The 17,518-nt window shown below is 43.1% G+C and overlaps 2 protein-coding genes across 6 annotated transcripts in view; one reads left to right on the top strand and one right to left on the bottom strand.

Moving 5' to 3' along the window:
* Lancl2 (LanC like glutathione S-transferase 2) overlaps nucleotides 1-17,518 on the top strand; it is a 199,716-nt gene that overhangs the window by 61,979 nt on the left and 120,219 nt on the right. For 3 of the 5 annotated variants that reach the window (XM_071614820.1, XM_071614814.1, XM_071614810.1), the window contains exon 3: nucleotides 15,165-15,313. The exons of 1 other annotated variant lie outside the window; for it this stretch is intronic. The gene's annotated coding sequence lies outside the window, so the exon portion shown is untranslated. Of the gene's footprint in view, nucleotides 1-7,073; nucleotides 7,159-15,164; nucleotides 15,314-17,518 lie in introns of those variants that run through there. One more of the 5 variants, XM_071614819.1, reaches the window with a different exon arrangement.
* LOC139706523 (serine/threonine-protein kinase Chk2-like) overlaps nucleotides 1-17,518 on the bottom strand; it is a 32,299-nt gene that overhangs the window by 1,558 nt on the left and 13,223 nt on the right. The window contains 7 exon segments of the mRNA XM_071614840.1: nucleotides 1,357-1,437; nucleotides 5,496-5,581; nucleotides 6,732-6,847; nucleotides 7,070-7,233; nucleotides 7,959-8,045; nucleotides 11,060-11,159; nucleotides 13,216-13,277. Coding sequence (XP_071470941.1) covers nucleotides 1,357-1,437; nucleotides 5,496-5,581; nucleotides 6,732-6,847; nucleotides 7,070-7,233; nucleotides 7,959-8,045; nucleotides 11,060-11,159; nucleotides 13,216-13,277 — 696 coding nt within the window.

Below are 17,518 nucleotides of genomic sequence, written 5' to 3' on the forward strand. Positions count from 1 at the left end.
TGCCACAGGGCCACCACAACCTCAGGTGCAGACTCTGAACATCTTTTTGTAGGCTAGCAATATTCTCTCTTGATGTGAGGCAACTATAGCTCCTGGTCAGCAAGATCACAAACAGAATCCTATACACTAGTGTGCAACTGTTGCCAAGCTCAGTAGATTTGGAGTATTAAATGGAACTGGGCTTACAGCTTAGTGGTAAAGTATGTGCTTAGCCTACACTAAGGCCCTGCATTTACTCCCTAGCACCAAAACAGAGAGCTACTTGGGAGGCTAAAGCAGAAAAGACAGACAGCTTGAGGCCTTCAGGACAACTTAGTATGACTCTGTCTCAAAATAAAATAAAAAGGGCTAGGGGGTATAGCTCAGTGGTAGAGTACTTGCTTAGCATGTGTGGGGCCCTGGGTTCAATGGTCGATATCACAAAAAGTGAGAAAGACTAAAACCTCTCACTTAGAGCCCCAACTTTTACTCTTTTATGGAAAAGGCAATCTTGCCTTGCTTGCTTCACCATTTATAAAACTGGGAGGGAGAGTGGGAAAAAAGCAGAACTTTTGCAGTGCTTGCAATAGTGCAACCAGTGGTGCCCGTCTATAATCCCAGCGGCTCGGGAGGCTGAGGCAGGAGGATCATGAATTTAAAGCCAGCCTCAGCAAAAAAAAAAAAAAAAAAAAAGTAAGGTGCTAAGCAACTCAGTGAGACCCTGTCTCTAAATAAAATACAAAATAGGGCTAGGGGTTTGGCTCAGTGGACAAGTGCCCCTGAGTTCAACCCCCAGTACCTTAAAAAAAAAAAAAAAAAAAAAAAGGCAGAACTATCATTAACCAAAAGAAAGCTAGACAGGAATGAAGTGATATTTATTTATACTTACAAAGAATTTTAGAAGAATAAAATTATAACCAAGAAATCATCATTTGTCCAAATTTTAAGTTTTCCAACGAATTTAAAATCAAGCCTCTAACAGATGGTTTAGTCTTGCCCTGAGGAGAACTTTCAAGTGACAGGCCCTACGTGTGCTTCACTGACATATTAAGCAATCTTATAAGGATGCTAGAGCAGATCAAGTTGAAACGTAACACCTACTACATAGATCTTTAAGAATGTGAAGCAACTGTCACCCTCAAGACTCTTCAGACCTGGGACTGGGGTTGTAGCTCAGTGGTAGATCATTTGCCTTGCATGCGTGAGGCACTGGGTGTGAATCTCAGCACCACATAAAAATAAATAAAGATACTGTGTCCATCTACAACTAAAAATAAAATATTTAAAAAATAAATAAAAGAGAATCTTTAGACTCATTAGGCTCACTCATCAGCTCTTTAAACCTAGTCTAGATTTATTAATCATTAGTAGGGATACCTGGGTTAGGATCAGGGATAGAGCGATTGATTTATTTTCCTCGGCCAGTAGCTCCTGAAACTTTCTCTTCATGTCCTCATCCTGTGAAGAAATGAAAAACATAAGTAGGCTGTGTCTGGGGAAAAGAAAACTCCTTTAGAAGGACAGGGCAAGGCACCCCTGCAAGGATGGCAAGTGTCTGCTAAGAATCACCCCCTTGCTCAAGTTCCCGAAGTGAAGGGCCCATGGGTGCTCACCTCTGCCTTCTGAGTAGTCTCATGAGCAGTGACAGCTCAGTCAACACTGACTGAATCAAACCCATGGTCCTAAGAGCTCAGTGGGTAAGAGAACCACAGACTCCAGATAACCAGCAGATCCTGAGAGCCAAAGGCTGGGGCTGACTCCATGCAGCTCCCTGAATCCTTCCACATCGCCCCCTTGCCCTGCCATCAGCAAGGCCATTTACCCAGATACCAACCGAACGACGGACTCAGCACCCTAAGAAAATTACCCAGCAGGTGCTATACAAAGTGCCACATGGTCTTGAAGCCCAGTCCCAAGCTCAGCTCTAATGAGAAAGGACAACAATGAACACGACATAGCATTACAGGTGCTTCATGCTGCAGGAGGAAAAGGTGGGGCAGAGAAGGAGTGGGCAAAGAGAACAACTGCCCAGATGTGTGAGGTGTGAGGGTAGCTCTACCTCTCCAGATGCTAAGCTCTATAGGGTTCAAGGATTTGCATTCGAGAGTCTTGATGGGTGGCCTGGTCCGGTTCTCCCCATCTTCGAAAATGCAAAATATGTCAAAGAATGTGGGCTAAGCTCAGCCACTCACCAGTGAAGTGTGCAGTATATAGACCTCAAGCAGTTCGATTCCAAAGCCCCACATACTTTACCAAGCAACCCACCTTCTCCCTACTCTTCCCCGTAAGCCACCAGAGGGAGAGGACGACGGGGTCTCCACCGCTCAGCAGCTGCATGATGCTAGAGGACTACCAACTGCTTCATCTCTTCTCTATCTAGCAACTGGAACTACCACCTGCTTCCATCACTCTGCCTAGTCCCTCAGCCTATCTTGGTAGGGTCATGCTCACCTGGATTCCCCTCTAGACTCTCCCATGGCTAGAGGATGTCACTTCTCACGTACTGTCACTTGCCAAAGCCCATCCATTCTTTCCCCCCATACTGAGTTCACACCACAGCTCCCCCAGGAATGTCCTCCTTACCTCCCTGCAACCTTCATAGCCCACCTTCCTTGTTCCAATCAGAGAACAAATTCTTCCTGAGCATCCCCTAGATACCAGTCACTCTCACAGGCACAGGGGCCTTCCTGGCAGAGGGACCCAGTAAACATTTGAGAATGCTGACACTCACCCCCGACACTGTTGCCAGATCATGCAGGCTTCAGTCCTGTTCACACCAGAGCCCTGTGGGCAGTGGCCCTGCCTCCTCCTGGTTAGCACTGTATTCTGCACCTACCCCCACCCCCACCCCGCCAACAGATACATCACACCACACTGTAGGACTGCAGTCAGCAACTGTGATGCAGACGTCAGCTCCCTAGGCAAGGACTTATCTTATTCCTCTTTATATCCATGCTGCCTAAGAGTATTTGACACAAGAGCTCATTGACTATTCTGAAGGAATAAATGCATGAACCAATGAAATTACAATGGAATAATGGTAGGATTGTGTGTCTCAGCACTACTGTGAGAGGGCGGAGCCTCAGAGAGGTGGTGCCTAGTGGGAGGAGGTTAGGTCATTGGGGGCATTCCCCAAAGAAGACTGTGGAAATCCAGTTTCTTCCTCTTCCTCTCTCATATTTTTCACACCAGCCATGAGACAAACAGGTCACCACCACACACTCCTGCTATGATATGCTGCCTCACCACATGCTCAAAGCAATGGGGCCCCTTTGGTCATGGTCTAAAATCACCAAAACTGTGAGCCAAAATGGACTTTTCCTCTTTTTAAGTCAATTTATCTCAGGTATGTCATAGTAAGAGGCTGCTAACACAAATGCCCTTCTCCTTTAGACCTTCAGTGACCCAAGTCTATTAAGTATATTTACAAGTCATCAATTAGCTTACATAAAAAAGAACCTCATTGTTGACGCAAACTGTAAAGTTTTTTATTATTATTTTATTTTGTTTAGTTTTGTTTTTTGCAATGCTGGGGATTGAAACTAATGCTTCACTTATGCTAAGCAAGGGCTCTACATCCTCAGCCCCCTGGTGGCAGAGTTTATCTGTAAATGTCCTTCCTTTGAGATGTCCACAACCTATTCAAAAGTATTAAATTATCCCTTGAAGTCAAGCAGGAAGGAATCCTCTCAGGCACTCAACATGAGGCAAGAAGAGGACGTGAGGGGGGCTGGGGCTCAGTGGCAGAGCGCTTGCCCAGCATGTGTGAGGCACTGGTTTGATCCTCAGCACCACATAAAAAATAAATTAATAAACAAAGATATTGTATCCCTCTGCAACTAAAAATGTATTAAAGAAGAAGGAAAAATGAGAGATGCTCCCCAAACCAGACACTGCTAATGACAACACAGAGACCACGATTCACATTCCCAGTGTTCAGCCCAGTGCCAAACCCATAAAACCATTTGGCTTCTGAAAAACAGAACTTTCCCAAAATAAAAACCTAACCATCACTAACTGATGTTTTAGATAACCCATCTGCAGCCTTGTCCTCTCCACCTTTGGCTGCAAAAACAAAATGTGGATAAAAGAGTATTGACAGGAGACCCCTGTGGCAGAGTTGAACTTCACCTTCTTAGTTGTAAGTTTTCTTTTGAGACAAAAAGTACAAGAAAAATAGGCTGTGCTGCCTCATAAATTTCAGGCAGATGCAAATCCTGTCCCTAGGACTTGCTGGCCAGCTCTCTATTTTTTTTCCAAGCCCAACACAGCTCCTCCAACCTCTCCACATGGGGACCCCAAGAGTTTCCTTACTAGGATACATGAAAAGAGCCAAGAGGCGTGTTTCTCTTTTTCATCAAAATTAAATCCCTACATCCATAGGCACCCTTTGTTTCCAAACTCCTTTTCTCCAAGGTCCTGCTGTCTCAAATCTGTGTGGTCTATTAAATGCTAAATCATCTGACAGATTTCTTCTGGGGAGATTGCTGTTTCCATGGCAACATCCCAAACACATATATCTGGGCTTTTTTTTTTTCCTCCATTAAGGATTTGTTGTTCTCAACCTGAGCTGGCCTGAGCAAAACTGTTAGGTGTAGAGGGTTGGAAAACAGAATGGGGAACAGCCTTCCCTGAGAGCCTTAAATATAGAGCTGAGGCCAGACTGCCCAAGGAGTTTGTGGACCAGTAATCCCCAAGAGTAACAGTCTATTGCTCGAACTACCTGATTAGTAAGTGCCTAATCCCCACAGAAAACAGATCAAAAGAAAATTAATAGAAAGAGGAATGGCTGTGCTGAATGACGACACAGGAAATGGAAGATCAGACGTCCATCAAAAGTCTGCCTGGCTGGGCACAGTGGTGCAAACCTGTCATCCCAGCAGCTAGGGAGGCTGAGGCAGGAGGATCGCAAGTTCAAAGCCAAACTCAGAAAAAAGCAAGGTGCTAAACAACTCAGTGAGACCCTGTCTCTAAATAAAATACAAAACAGGGCTGGTGATGTGGCTCAGTGGTCAAGTGCACCTGAGTTCAATCCCCGGTACAAAAAGAAAAAAAAAAAAAAACCTCCCCACTGCTGTAGCTAATTCTAACACCAAACATGAATCTGACAAATCCACTAAAGACTTCCAACTCTGGCAACTCTGAATGAGGTCCATGCACGATCTAATGGCAGCCACAGTTCCCAGCAAGAACAGAGAAGTAATGCAGACTTGAAAGACGCAGGTGTCAGCCTGCAATACAGCAAGCCTACTCACCAGGAATAAGAAGTGAGACCCTTCACACCCAATCACATGGAACTGAGAAATGGCTGGATTCTTCCCAGGGAGGCTGTCATCCTCCTTTATTTAAGGTGAAAGATGGCTGGAATGAAGCCTAGCCTAGCTCACCTGTTGGGTGAACCTACAGTTCAACCTAAAACAGACCCAACATTGCAAAGGTTATGTTTCCATCCTCTTCCTCGCCTAGCTCAGGGCTCCCTGTGCATTTCATGCAAGTGGGTACTGCCCCACACCCACCTGAAGCCACGGGTGACTTAAGGCTTCTTCTGTCGTAAACCGCGCCTTTGGATCCACGACCAACAACTTCTTGACGAGATCCAGAGCTAAGGTAACAAGAGAATTGGCAAACTATAGTGAAAAAGGATAAACACATCCAATCAGCAATATTAAGGTATGCAGAATGACAGGCCACCATCCAGAAAGAGATCATTATGGAGTCAGCAGACAGTGGGCAGGACCCCAGGTCCTCCTCCCTGTGTGCAGAGGACTCTAAACACCAGGAATGATGATGATGCTCCCCATCTCCCCCTCTGGAACACAGCTTCTTAGCTCCCTGCTCCCTCTCTTGTTGCTGGACTCAAACTAATTAAACTGACCTTCTACCCAGTTCTGAGATATTCAAAATGCTACAGCCAACTCTCCCTGACACCCCAGGACTGGTAATGAGAGTCCCTCAACCAAAGAGGGGCTCTGTGAAAATCTGGCTTGTCAGAAATAAAGCCTGACTACTCCAGCAAGCAATGAAGGCTGGCTTGTATACTGCAATAATATTATTCCTTAAAGAGCACCCATGCTTAGCACGATCACCTATGTTACACTACTGGATATTTAGTTTTAAGTTTCCACTTTTTCTTCTGAAAATTATAAGGTTACATTTTTAAATTATAAAAATACAAAAAAGTAAGGGGCTGGGGTGGTGGCTCAGTGGTAGAGCACTAGCCTAGCATGTGTGAGACACTGGGTTCGATTCTCAGCAACGCATATAAATGGATAAAATAAAGGTCCATCAACAACTAAAAAAAATTTAAAAATATACAAAGTAACTTACATTGAGCTTTTTATATGGGGCTAACTCAAAGGAAAGTTTGTAACTAAAAAGTTACTTATTCTTTTGCACACTAAAATAGGTACCAGTCACTTGTGTACATTACACTTAGCACTCAGAAAAACCATTTAATTTAAGGTGAGGACTATCAGAGGAGGATCTTTACAAATAAAGAAAATAGAAACTCAGAGAAGTTCAATAACTTGCTGAAGGTCACACAGCTAGGAAACAGTAGACTAGGAACTTGAGCTCAATGTGCTGAATGAACAATTTGATCATTTGTTCTAATTTTCAAATTCTGTAAAAACTAATCAAAACTAGAACAGACTAATAGGAGAAAACACCACAGAGTTTGAAAAGACACTCCCACCAAGAGCATACCCGCATCGTAGTAAACCACATACTCTTAACCCTTTTCGTATCCATACCCTTCTCTGAAACATCTGCCCAGACTTCGGGAATGAAGTTGTATTTTCCACTGGTGATCTGATCCTTCAGTGACACTTGAGTCTTATGCTCAGAGAAAGGTGGATACCCACTAAGGCTTTATATTGGTAGAGAGAAAAAGGGAAAGAAATCAAATGGCATTCTCAGAGGCATTCAGATATACAGATTTCTTGGTTTCAGCATCATGAAAAAGCAGGTTTTTCTTTAAATCAGTGGTCGAAAAGTGACCTAAATGAAACATGACCTTGCTACCTGAATATGGTTAGCTTTCATCTAATTACCTCCAACCAGATTGTGTAGCAATGAAAACTTTTCTTACCAGATAAAAAGAATAACTCCTAAACTCCAGCAGTCCACAGCACGGTTATACCCGGCAGTTCCAATGGAAAGAAGAACCTCGGGAGCCAAGTAAGTGGGGGTACCACATAAAGTTCTCATGAGAGAGGTCTCCCCCAAAATCTTGGACTGCCCAAAATCAGTAATCTAAAATTAAGGACAAAAGGAATAATTTTTAACAATGTCCTAAAATAAAAAGAGTATCATAGTCTGCTGGTCCCACATCAGCTACATCAGCTTTCATTGTGTGCTTCATACCTGAGGTTCATCTGAAGTCTGCAAACTCATGGCTTGCAAGTTCCAGTACTAAATTTTGCTTAAAATCCCTAACTTAAGAACTTCAAGAATTAGGTTTTCCAGTTTACCTATGTTCTTTGTAACCTTATAGAAAGTTTGTGATCCCTATGACAAACACCCGAGGATTCTAGTTAGTTACACTATTCTTCTTAGACCCTAGGCTCTCAAATTTGATTAACTGTGGAATATCTGGGGAGGTTGAAAAAAATTCTTGCACCTGGGTGCCACCCTCAGATTCAGAGATGCAGCCTGGGTCTTTTGAGATATAGTTTATTTTCTTATTTATTTTTAAATTCTAACAGGAGATTCTAAAAGGAAGCTTGAAAAAGAGGTCCAGGCAGGATATGTAATTCATTCATCTGTTTAGACCCCTCTGCACAAAGGTGGATTGTATACAATGGAGCTGATAAATGCTCATTAGACTCCAGAGAGACAGGATATCACCTGATCTCTACAACAAATGCTGAGTGCAAAAATCAGATTCTCAGTCTTTTTTTTTTTTGCTCCCATTTTTCACACGAGGAATTAAAAGACAGTTTCTACCCGAATGCTCACATACAGAACATAACTTTTACCTTTATAAGACAGTCCTCTTCTTGAGATGACAGTAGAACATTCTCTGGCTTTAAATCCCGATGTATAATGCCATTTTCGTGAAGGTACTACACAGAAAGGAAGGCATAGCCCTTAGATTTATATTTTCTAGGAAGTCCTTTTTTTTTTTTTCTAAATGTGAAATCAATTTTGTTGGTCATTTAAAACCTGCCCACATTGAAGAAGATAAAGAAGATAGACTTAAAAAGAAGATAGACTTCAGTGACTTATAAATGGAATTTCAAAAGTACAGTGGGGTCAACACTAGGCACAATTTAGTCAAGGACCTGGTTCCTTTTCTCTCTTTTCTACTACATTATCGTGTGTGTTTGTGTGTGTGTATGTGTGTGCATGCGTGTTTGTGTGTGTGTAGATTTGTCTTAAGAATGTTCTTACCTATGAAAGATGACTACCAGAAAAGAACACTTTCTATCTCATTTAGGAAGAGAAAGAATGGTATCCCATCTCTCTTTAAGGGACAATACAGAATTTTTCCAGAAAACTCTAATTATTCTCGCCTCTGAAATGGGACCAAGCCTATCCTAGAAGAATTACTGAAAAAAGGAATAATACTTCCCTCAGGAAATCACACTCTATCTTTAACGTGAGGTCAACTGCAAAAACTACACTGCTCTTTTTTATGGTGGAGGGAGAATATTAAGAAGTTAATCACAGCATTCAGTAAACTTTCACAATTCTCTAAAAAAACAAAAACAGCAACTGAGACAATAAAGCTTGCATTTCACAATTCAAGAAAACACACATCCTTTCACATTGGCGGAAATATAAGGTATTTAATTCAATAAAACTTAAATGAGTGATATAAAATATTTTGAGAACATACCAAAATAAACATAAAAATTCCATCAAAATGATATATTTACATATATACTAAAAATGTCTCATAGCAATTGCTCCATATACTCAATCCACTGTAATATTCTTTTTTTTTAAACATATTTATTTATTTATTTTTTTAGTTATTGGCAGACACAACATCTTTGTTGGTATGTGGTACTGAGGATTGAACCCGGGCCGCACGCATGCCAGACGAGCGTGCTACCACTTGAGCCACATGCCCAGCCCGTAATATTCTTTTTTAAAAAAAATTTTTGGTAGTTGTAGATGGACAGCATGCCTTTATTTTATTTGCTTATTTTTTTTGTATGCAGCGCTGAGGATCACATGCCAGGCAAGAGCTCTGCCACTGAGCCACAGCCGCAGCCCCTCACTGTAATATTCTTGATCAGTAAATATAAGAAAGGAAAAAACCAATAAGGGAGATAAGCACTAGGTAGGTGACAGCCACCATTAAAAAGACTTTGAGGACTGGTGTGTAACTCAGGGGTAGAGCACTTGTTCCCAGAACAGAAAAACAAAACAAAACAAAAAAAAGGGGGTTGGACAGAGGGGTGGGGGGCTTATGATCATGAACTTCAGCCTGCTCTGGATGTCCCTCTGGGCACTTTCAGTGGGAAATTAACCTGATGAAACCTTCAAGGCCAAACCCAGGTGGACCTATCCCAGAAAAATCTCCCTCAATCCTCACCCAATACAAGAACAGCTCCCAGCCAGACACAGTGGCACACACCTATAATCCCAGGGACTCAGGAGGCTGAGGCAGGAGGATCACAAGTTCAAAGCCAGCCTCAGCAAAAGCGAAGCCCTAAGCAACTCAGAGACCCTGTCTCTAAATAAAACATAAAAAGGGCTGGGGGTGCTGGGGTTGTGCGGCTCAGCAGTAGAGCACCCGCATAGCACATGTGAGGCCCTGGGTTCGATCCTCAGCACCACATAAAAATAAATAAATAAAATAAAGGTAGTGTGTTCCAACTGAAAAAAAGGGTTGGGGATGTGGCTCAGTGGTTAAGTGCCCCTGAGTTAAATTTCCAGTCTCCCTCCCCCATAAGAAATCTGCTCCCTCCACTGCATTTACTACAATGAATAGGAATCTTGGTGGGGAATCACCATAACCAATTCTGCTTGGAAAATGGTGGTATTCCTCAAGGCAAAGTGCCACCAACAGCTTCTCTATCAACACTTTCACTGAATAGAGAAGGCCAGGCACATGCCTCACCCACCTGTCCACTCCCATGACCAAGATGCTGCATCTGGAGGGAACTGAGTAAATGAGCCAGGAAGAGCACGCCCGTCCCCCTCGCCCCAGCTTGCCCACCGGCCCCTCAACTGTGCCCAGTCCCAGTTCACAGGAGGTTTTCTACAAAGATAAGGTAGCCGTAGTTCTATGGTTTAGATATGAAGTGTTATGTGTGAGACAACACAAAAAGTTCAAAGGTGAGAAGATTGGGTCATGAGAGCCTTAACCTAATAATCAACCATTAATCCACTGGTAGGGGTTTACTGGGCGGTACCAGCAGGCAGACAGGGTGTGGCTAGAGCAGGTAAATCGCTGCAGGCATGCCCTGGGTATGTGTTTTGTCCCTGGTGAGCACAGCTCTCTTGGCTTCCACGTCTTGAGCTGTTTGCCTCCTTCACACCTTTTCACCATGATGGCTTGTGGGGTTTTTTTTAATATATATTTTTTACTTGTTGATGGATCTTTATTTATTTACTTGTGGTGCTGAGAATCGAACCCAGTGCCTCACATATGATAGGCAAGTGCTCTACCACCGAGCCTCCAACCCAGCCCTCGCCATGATGTTTTGCCTCACTTTGGGCCAAGAGTAATTGAGCCTGTGTTCTGTGAACTTTGACCTCCGAAACTGTGAGTCCCAAATCAACTTTTCATCCTCTAAACTTGTTCTTGTCAGGTCTTTTAGTCACAGGGTAAAAAATCTGACTAAAACAGGTAGAAATCAATTTCCCTCCAGGAAGACCTCCAGGCTAAAGAGAGGAGACTTGGGGGGTGTTGGTTTTCTAGTTCCCTTCCTTACTGTCTCTTAACTTCACAGCAAGAGCTTTGTCATCTGAGTCAAAGGGGTAGGATGTTTTTTCCAAGAACACAACAAACACAGGATCGCTTCAGAGTTTTAATTCTCAGTCCCTCAGTTTCTCCCTAACCCAGGTAGTAATTGCACCGCACAGAAAGTAGGTTGGCACAATAACTGAGGACTTTTCTCACCTGTACAGCCAAGAGCATCTGGTAAAAATAGAGTTTGCAGGTAGCTTCTTTCAGCCGTTTATTCCCCACCACCCTGTCAAAGAGCTCTCCTCCTTCCATCCTGAAACACAGACAAAGGAAGGTGTTCATTCCTAGAGGAAAACTCACTTGCATGGTATAAAAGACAGAGCAAACTCATTCAGACTAGCACAGAGTTGCCATTTTTATTCACCTTTGACTCACATTATTAGAGCTAATGAGCTAATAAGGTTCATCTACAATCTGATGTCCCCACCAGAAGTAAGGAATATGAAAGAAGGAACGTGCAGTGGGAATTGGTAATACTTGGGATACTTTAAGATCTGATTCACTACCGGAGTGGGCCCAGGAGCCTGCGCGCTTATCACGTACCCTGCGTGATTCGGAGGTGATGAGGAAGAGCAAGCCAGAACTAACAATCAAGTCAACTCGGGTCTAAACCCCAACTCCACTTCTTCCTAGCTGTGGGACTTTGGGCTATTTAATCTCTCTAAGCTTAAAAAGTGGGAGTAACACCACCTGCTGTGATGGTTGGTATAAAATAAATGATTGACATAGGTAAGGCACCTGGCACAGGGCTCAGCAATGTTATTCGAATTCTCTGATTCAGTTTCCTTTTCTTTAAAGTGGGTCTAAAAATGGAAACACACCTGTGACATGTAAGTAACCTGTAAGATTATTATGAAGTCCACAGGAAGTGCTAACCTAGCTTGCAGGTAAGGGCTTAATAAACACCAGCTACTATACTGTACTATTATGACCATTATTCACTGGGTCAACCAGATCCAGTCAGATAACAATCTCCTATTTGGTAACAGCAAATATTCCCTGAAGAACCCTAGGACATTCATCTCTCCCAGGGTTATAATCAGGATTACTGTTTATTTTATTTTATTGTATTTTTTGCAGCACTGGGCATTGAACCCAAGAGCACTCTACCACAGAGCTACCACCCCAGTCGGTTTCATTTTTTTATTTTGAGTCAGGGTCTCGCTAAGTTGCTCTTGCCACTCAATCTGCATAGCCTCCATTTTTCAGCCAAGAACAAAGCATTCCATGCCTGTCACAACAGCTGCTTAAAAAATGTGAATTTATGCAGGAATAGATATAAGACAGGCCTCTTCCAGGAATGACACAGGAAATTATTTTGGTTATACCAAAGAAGATAGGACATTCTAACCACGAAGTAAAGCAGCAAGATAATGAAAGATACTTAGGCACCACCATGCCACCAGATCCCATCACCTTAAGTAGAAAGGACCACCGAAAGCAGATATTTTTAAAGTAATAACATCAACACACGTGGAAGCTGGGCACAGTGGCACACACTTGTAATCCCAGCATCTCAGGAGGCTGAAGCAGGAGGATCACAAGTTGGAAGCCAGCCTCAGCAATTAGGCAAGGCCCTCAGCAACTCAGTGAGAACCTGTCTCAAAATGAAAAATAAAAATGGCTGGGGCTGGGCACGGTAGTGCATCCCTACAATTCCAGCAGCTCAGGAGGCTAAGGCAGGAAGATCGTAAGTTCAAAGCCAGCATCGGCAATAGCAAGGTGCTAAGCAACTCAGTGAGACCCTGTCTCTAAATAAAAATACAAAAAAAGGGCTAGGGGTGTGGCTCAGTGGTTGAGTGCCCCTGAGTTCAATCCCTGGTTCCCACCCTCCCCCCCAAAAAGAGGGGCTGGGAATGCAGCTCAATGCTCTGGGTTCAATCCCCAGACCAAAAAACAGGGACCCCATGTCAAGCGCCCACATGTGCCAGGTACTCTGCAGGGCTTTCCATCCCTCATAGCATGTAAACTTCTCCAAGACTCTGTACTATTATCTGCATTTAACACTAAGAAGATGAAACTCAGAGGGATGAAAGAAACTCACCCATGGGTGGTCAACTAGTCACCTGCAGAGTAGTGTTTAAACCCAGGACTCAGATGCAGGGACTAGAATCCCCTGCTACCTGCCTGTGGAAATACTGCACGACTTCTAGAATTAACACTACCTAGACATGCAAACACACTGTGGATCCCACCACCACATACTTAGGGAGGGTCCCCAGCATGAACAAGGCAAGTCTACATTCAAGTCTATGTTGGCTTTTGAGCATTTAAATGAAAATGTCAAGTTTAAAACATGTACTACTTACAATTCCAAAACAATGTAATAATCTTCTGCATCAAAAAAGTTTTTAATCTTGATGATGCAAGGCTGAAAAAAAAAAAAAAAAGAGAGAGAGAAAGGAAAGAATGAAAACAAGTGAGAAACTCCCAAGAAGGAAACCACAAAAGCCACAGAATTTGAGACATCTGCCCAGGGAGTCGGGGAGCCCAGGCCCAGGCTTTGGGCCCACTGATTCTGGTAGCTTTGAAGTTGGGGGTGGGGGTGTGGAATCTGACAGACGACTCCTCCGTGAGAAAATGGAATAAACAGTCCACACCCTGCCATGTCAGTGAGGAGCAGGTTCATGTTTCACATGAGGATGTCCTACCGAGGAACAAAGGCCAGTCTCTTCCCAGCCTTCCTCCTCCAGCCCTAAAACAGAGGCACTGAAGGAACCGGGTGACACTCTGAAGAGCAATATGAATGAAAAAGCAGGCCAGGTGCAGAGCCAGGCCATGCTGCTAGACAGAGATCACCCAGCTCCAGTTCTAGAAACAAAGGGAGTGTGACCCCATGTGACAAGAGCCTCCCATTGTGCCAAAGAAAGAGGAAAATTCTAGTTTCATAATAATTTTATAAGTTAAATTATTTTTTCCATTATATTTTAGTTGTAGATGGACACAATACCTTTACTTTATTTATTTATTTTTATGGGGTGCTGAGGATGGAACCCAGGGCCTCACACGTGCCAGGCAAGCGCTCCACCACTGAGCCACAATCGCAGCCCCGTAATTTCCTAAGAATTTTTAAGCACACTTGGAGGTAGGGGACAGAGACGCAGTGGATGAGAGCTGTGACCTCTGACCACGGCAGAGAGCACAGAACACTGAGGGCAAGGGAGCAGTACTGTACGTTTTTAAAAGTCCATATTTAATATTATGACTTCATACTTAGCAGAGCTTTTGTTTCACAGTACATAGCCAACTTCAGGTGGCTGTCAACACATGCCTGTATTCCCAGCTAATGGGGAGGTGGAGGTCGTAATCCTGAGCCAAGTTCGAAACAAACCAGTTCCCCACTCCTGTACACTACTTGACTCTACATGAGCAATTTTATTACACAATAATGAAAACACTCAAGGCTGGGGTTGTGGCTCAGTGGTAGAGCATTTGCCTCACATGTGTGAAGCACTGGGTTCAATTCTTGGCACCACATAAACAAACCAATAAAATAAAGGTCCATCAACAACAACAAAAAAAAATTTTTTAAATAAAATACTGACTACTCCTTGTAAGAAAAGAAAGAACAGCTAAAATCTTCATATCCTATAACAGGAAGCCAACAGGCTATTTAAAGTGGATAAACCAAGAGACAATGGTTTATACATATTATGTAGAAACATGGAGGCAGATTCTAGCAAAAAGCCAAGAAAGAGTTTTTAAATATTTATAGAGAGGCGGATTAGAGGAATGAGAAGTTGCTGGTTTGTGCAAAATTATTAATACTATTTGACTCTTTAGATTATGAACTTGTGATGTGTTGGCCAAATTATTTTTTAAAGGAGTAGCAGAAGAAAACTCATAAATGGAGAAGATGACTAGATTAGAAGGGAAAATGGGAACTGCTTGGTTCCTCTTGGCATCAAAATGTGCAGTGCAGCGGGCTACGGTTGTAGCTCAGTGGTGGAGTGCTTGCCTGGCACATATGAGGCCCTGGGTTTAATCCTCAGCACCCCATAAACATGAAGAAAAAAGTAAATAAAATAAAGGTATTGTGTCCATCTACAACTAAATAAATAAACAAATAATGGGCAGGAAATGCTCCAAGAAACTACTAAGAAATATATCAGGGACCTAATCATTTGGGAATGGTTGGGGCCAAGAGCTGACTGAATGTAAAGAGGTCCCCAAAAATCAGAGCAATCAACTGCCTCTAGTCTTTCCTACCCAAGGTCATTGGCTAGGGCTGTCACACATAAAAGTGTCTCTCTAACAGGAACCAAAGACTATTAACCCAGACTTTCCACTTAAGTCACACGGGGAAAAGAGCTCAAGGAATCCAGCTCACGACCTTGATCCCAGCCTGCTCTCTGTGCTGAAAGCTTTAGGAGCAGACCCACAGAAGTCTCACACTGACCTTGTGAGGTGAGTATCCTTATTATCTCCATTACTCAGATGAGCAAACAGTGGCTCTGAAAAGTGGATGACCTGCTCAAAGCCAGGAGGCGGCAGAAATGAGCTGTGAGCTCAGGTCTGTCTCCACACTAGACAGAAGACATGGGGGAAGGGGTGAACTGCTCCATCTTGGCTCAACACTGCCTGGGCCTAGAAGATAGTCTTGGCCCACTAAGTGTTTGACAATTGACCAAATCGGTGTTGGACTCCTAAGGCCAGGTTCTTGGGCCATGAGACATTGTCCCCAAACACCCAAATGTTATCCATGGATCCATGTTGAATTCCCAAGGTTCCAAATGCTCCAGGAAACTGCTAAGAAATATGACAGGGACCTAACTAACTGTTAGTGTTCTAAACAGCACTGGACACTGGATTTGTATATGTTATGTTTGAGGATCATCTGACATCAGAGAAACTCCTCTGAGAATTCTTAGTGTTTATTTTAAGGGTATGTTTGATGCAATCCTACCCCTAGAAAATTAGATGGCTCTGCTCTTCCCCCTACCACCCCCCGCAGGACTGGAGATTGAACCCATAGGTACCTTATCACTGAGCTACATCCCCCACCTTTTCTATTCTTGATTTGAGATAGGGTCTCACTGAGTTGCCAAGGGTGGTCTTTTTTTTTTTTAACCTTTATTTTGTTTATTTATTTTTATGTAGTGCTGAGCAGCAAACCCAGTGCTTCACACATGCTAAGCAAGCGCTCTACCACTGAGCTACAACCCCAGTCCCCCAAGGGTGGTCTTGAACTTGCCATCCTACTGCCTCAGCCTCCCAAGTCACTGGAATTACAAGAGTCACTGGGACTTTAAACATACCCCACATGCCTTAAAGAGAGCTGTGCTCTTTAAAGAGGCTTCCAGGCTCTTGGAAAAAAGACCTGGCAAGCTGGGATTCAACACTATAGTCCCAGCTACTTAGGAGGCCAAGGCAGGAGGATCACTTGAGCCCAGGAGTCAAAGGCCAGGTTGGGCAATATAGAGAGACCCCATGCCCTCCACTCACCACCAAAAAACAAAATTCAAAGAGTACATGGAAGAAGTTACAAAGAAATTATTAAAAGATGGGGCTGGGGTTGGTGGCTCAGTGGTAGAGCACTTGCTCAACACGTGTGAGGCACTGGGTTGAATCCTCAGCACCACATAAAAATAAGAAAGTTAAAATAAAGGTATCGTGTCCATCTGTAACAACAACAACAAAAAATCAAAAATGTTTAAAAAAATTATTAAAAATAGCCAAGCAAGAAGATCAGTCCCTCAGATTCCCACGGGTTACCACTCCTTGCACAGGATTCTCGAGGAGCCTGTGGAAGTATTTTGTCAAGGTAATGATTGTATTCTTGTTCTTGGTTTCTCCCTGTTCTTTGAGGAATTTGGGGAGGTATAAGGAAAGAAATTTTGTTGTTGTTTAGAGAATAAAAACCAGAATAAGATGATCATAGTCAAACAGTAGACAGAATACAGGATTTGTTTCAAGTGCAGGGACTACTGAGCTTATGACATGGATGATGCTCATGAATTAATGAGGAAACTGAAAGAACCAATAAAAAGAAAAGCAGGATCAGACCACATTCTAATTTTTCTTCTCACCTTTTTCAAGTGAGAAACACCTTCCGCTGACACTGAGCCAAAGTCTTCATCGAGACAACGTCATCATTGTACAAAAGAGGGAACTATCCATACCCAAAGAGGCGACTGACACACCACTTTTATCAGATATAAGGATAGGATGTTGTCATTATTTGATTTATCTGGGTCACTCCAAATAAAATGTATTTTAAGGTGTTAAAACTTCAGGTATAACCAGGCACAGTGGCACACACCTATAATTCCAGCTACTCAAGAGGCTAAGGAAACAGGATCACAAGTTCAAGGCCAGCCTGGGAAACTTGGGAAGAGCTTCTCTCAAAATAAAAAATAAAAAGGGCTGAGGATCAGGCCGGGGTTGTGGCTCAGTGGGCAGAGCGCTTGCCTAGTATGCATGAGGCACTGAATTTGATCCCCAGCACCATATAAAAATAAACAAATAAAACAAAGATATGTGTCCATCTACAACTAAACAAAAACAAACAAACAAAAAACCGGCCGGGGATGGAGCTCAATGGCACAATGCTTGCCAAGCATGTGTAAAACTCTTGGGTTGGGCTGGGCATGGTGGTGCACGCCTGTAATT

Source organism: Marmota flaviventris, chromosome 1 (genome assembly GCF_047511675.1).
Source record: "Marmota flaviventris isolate mMarFla1 chromosome 1, mMarFla1.hap1, whole genome shotgun sequence".
NCBI classification, from domain to species: Eukaryota; Metazoa; Chordata; class Mammalia; order Rodentia; family Sciuridae; genus Marmota; species Marmota flaviventris.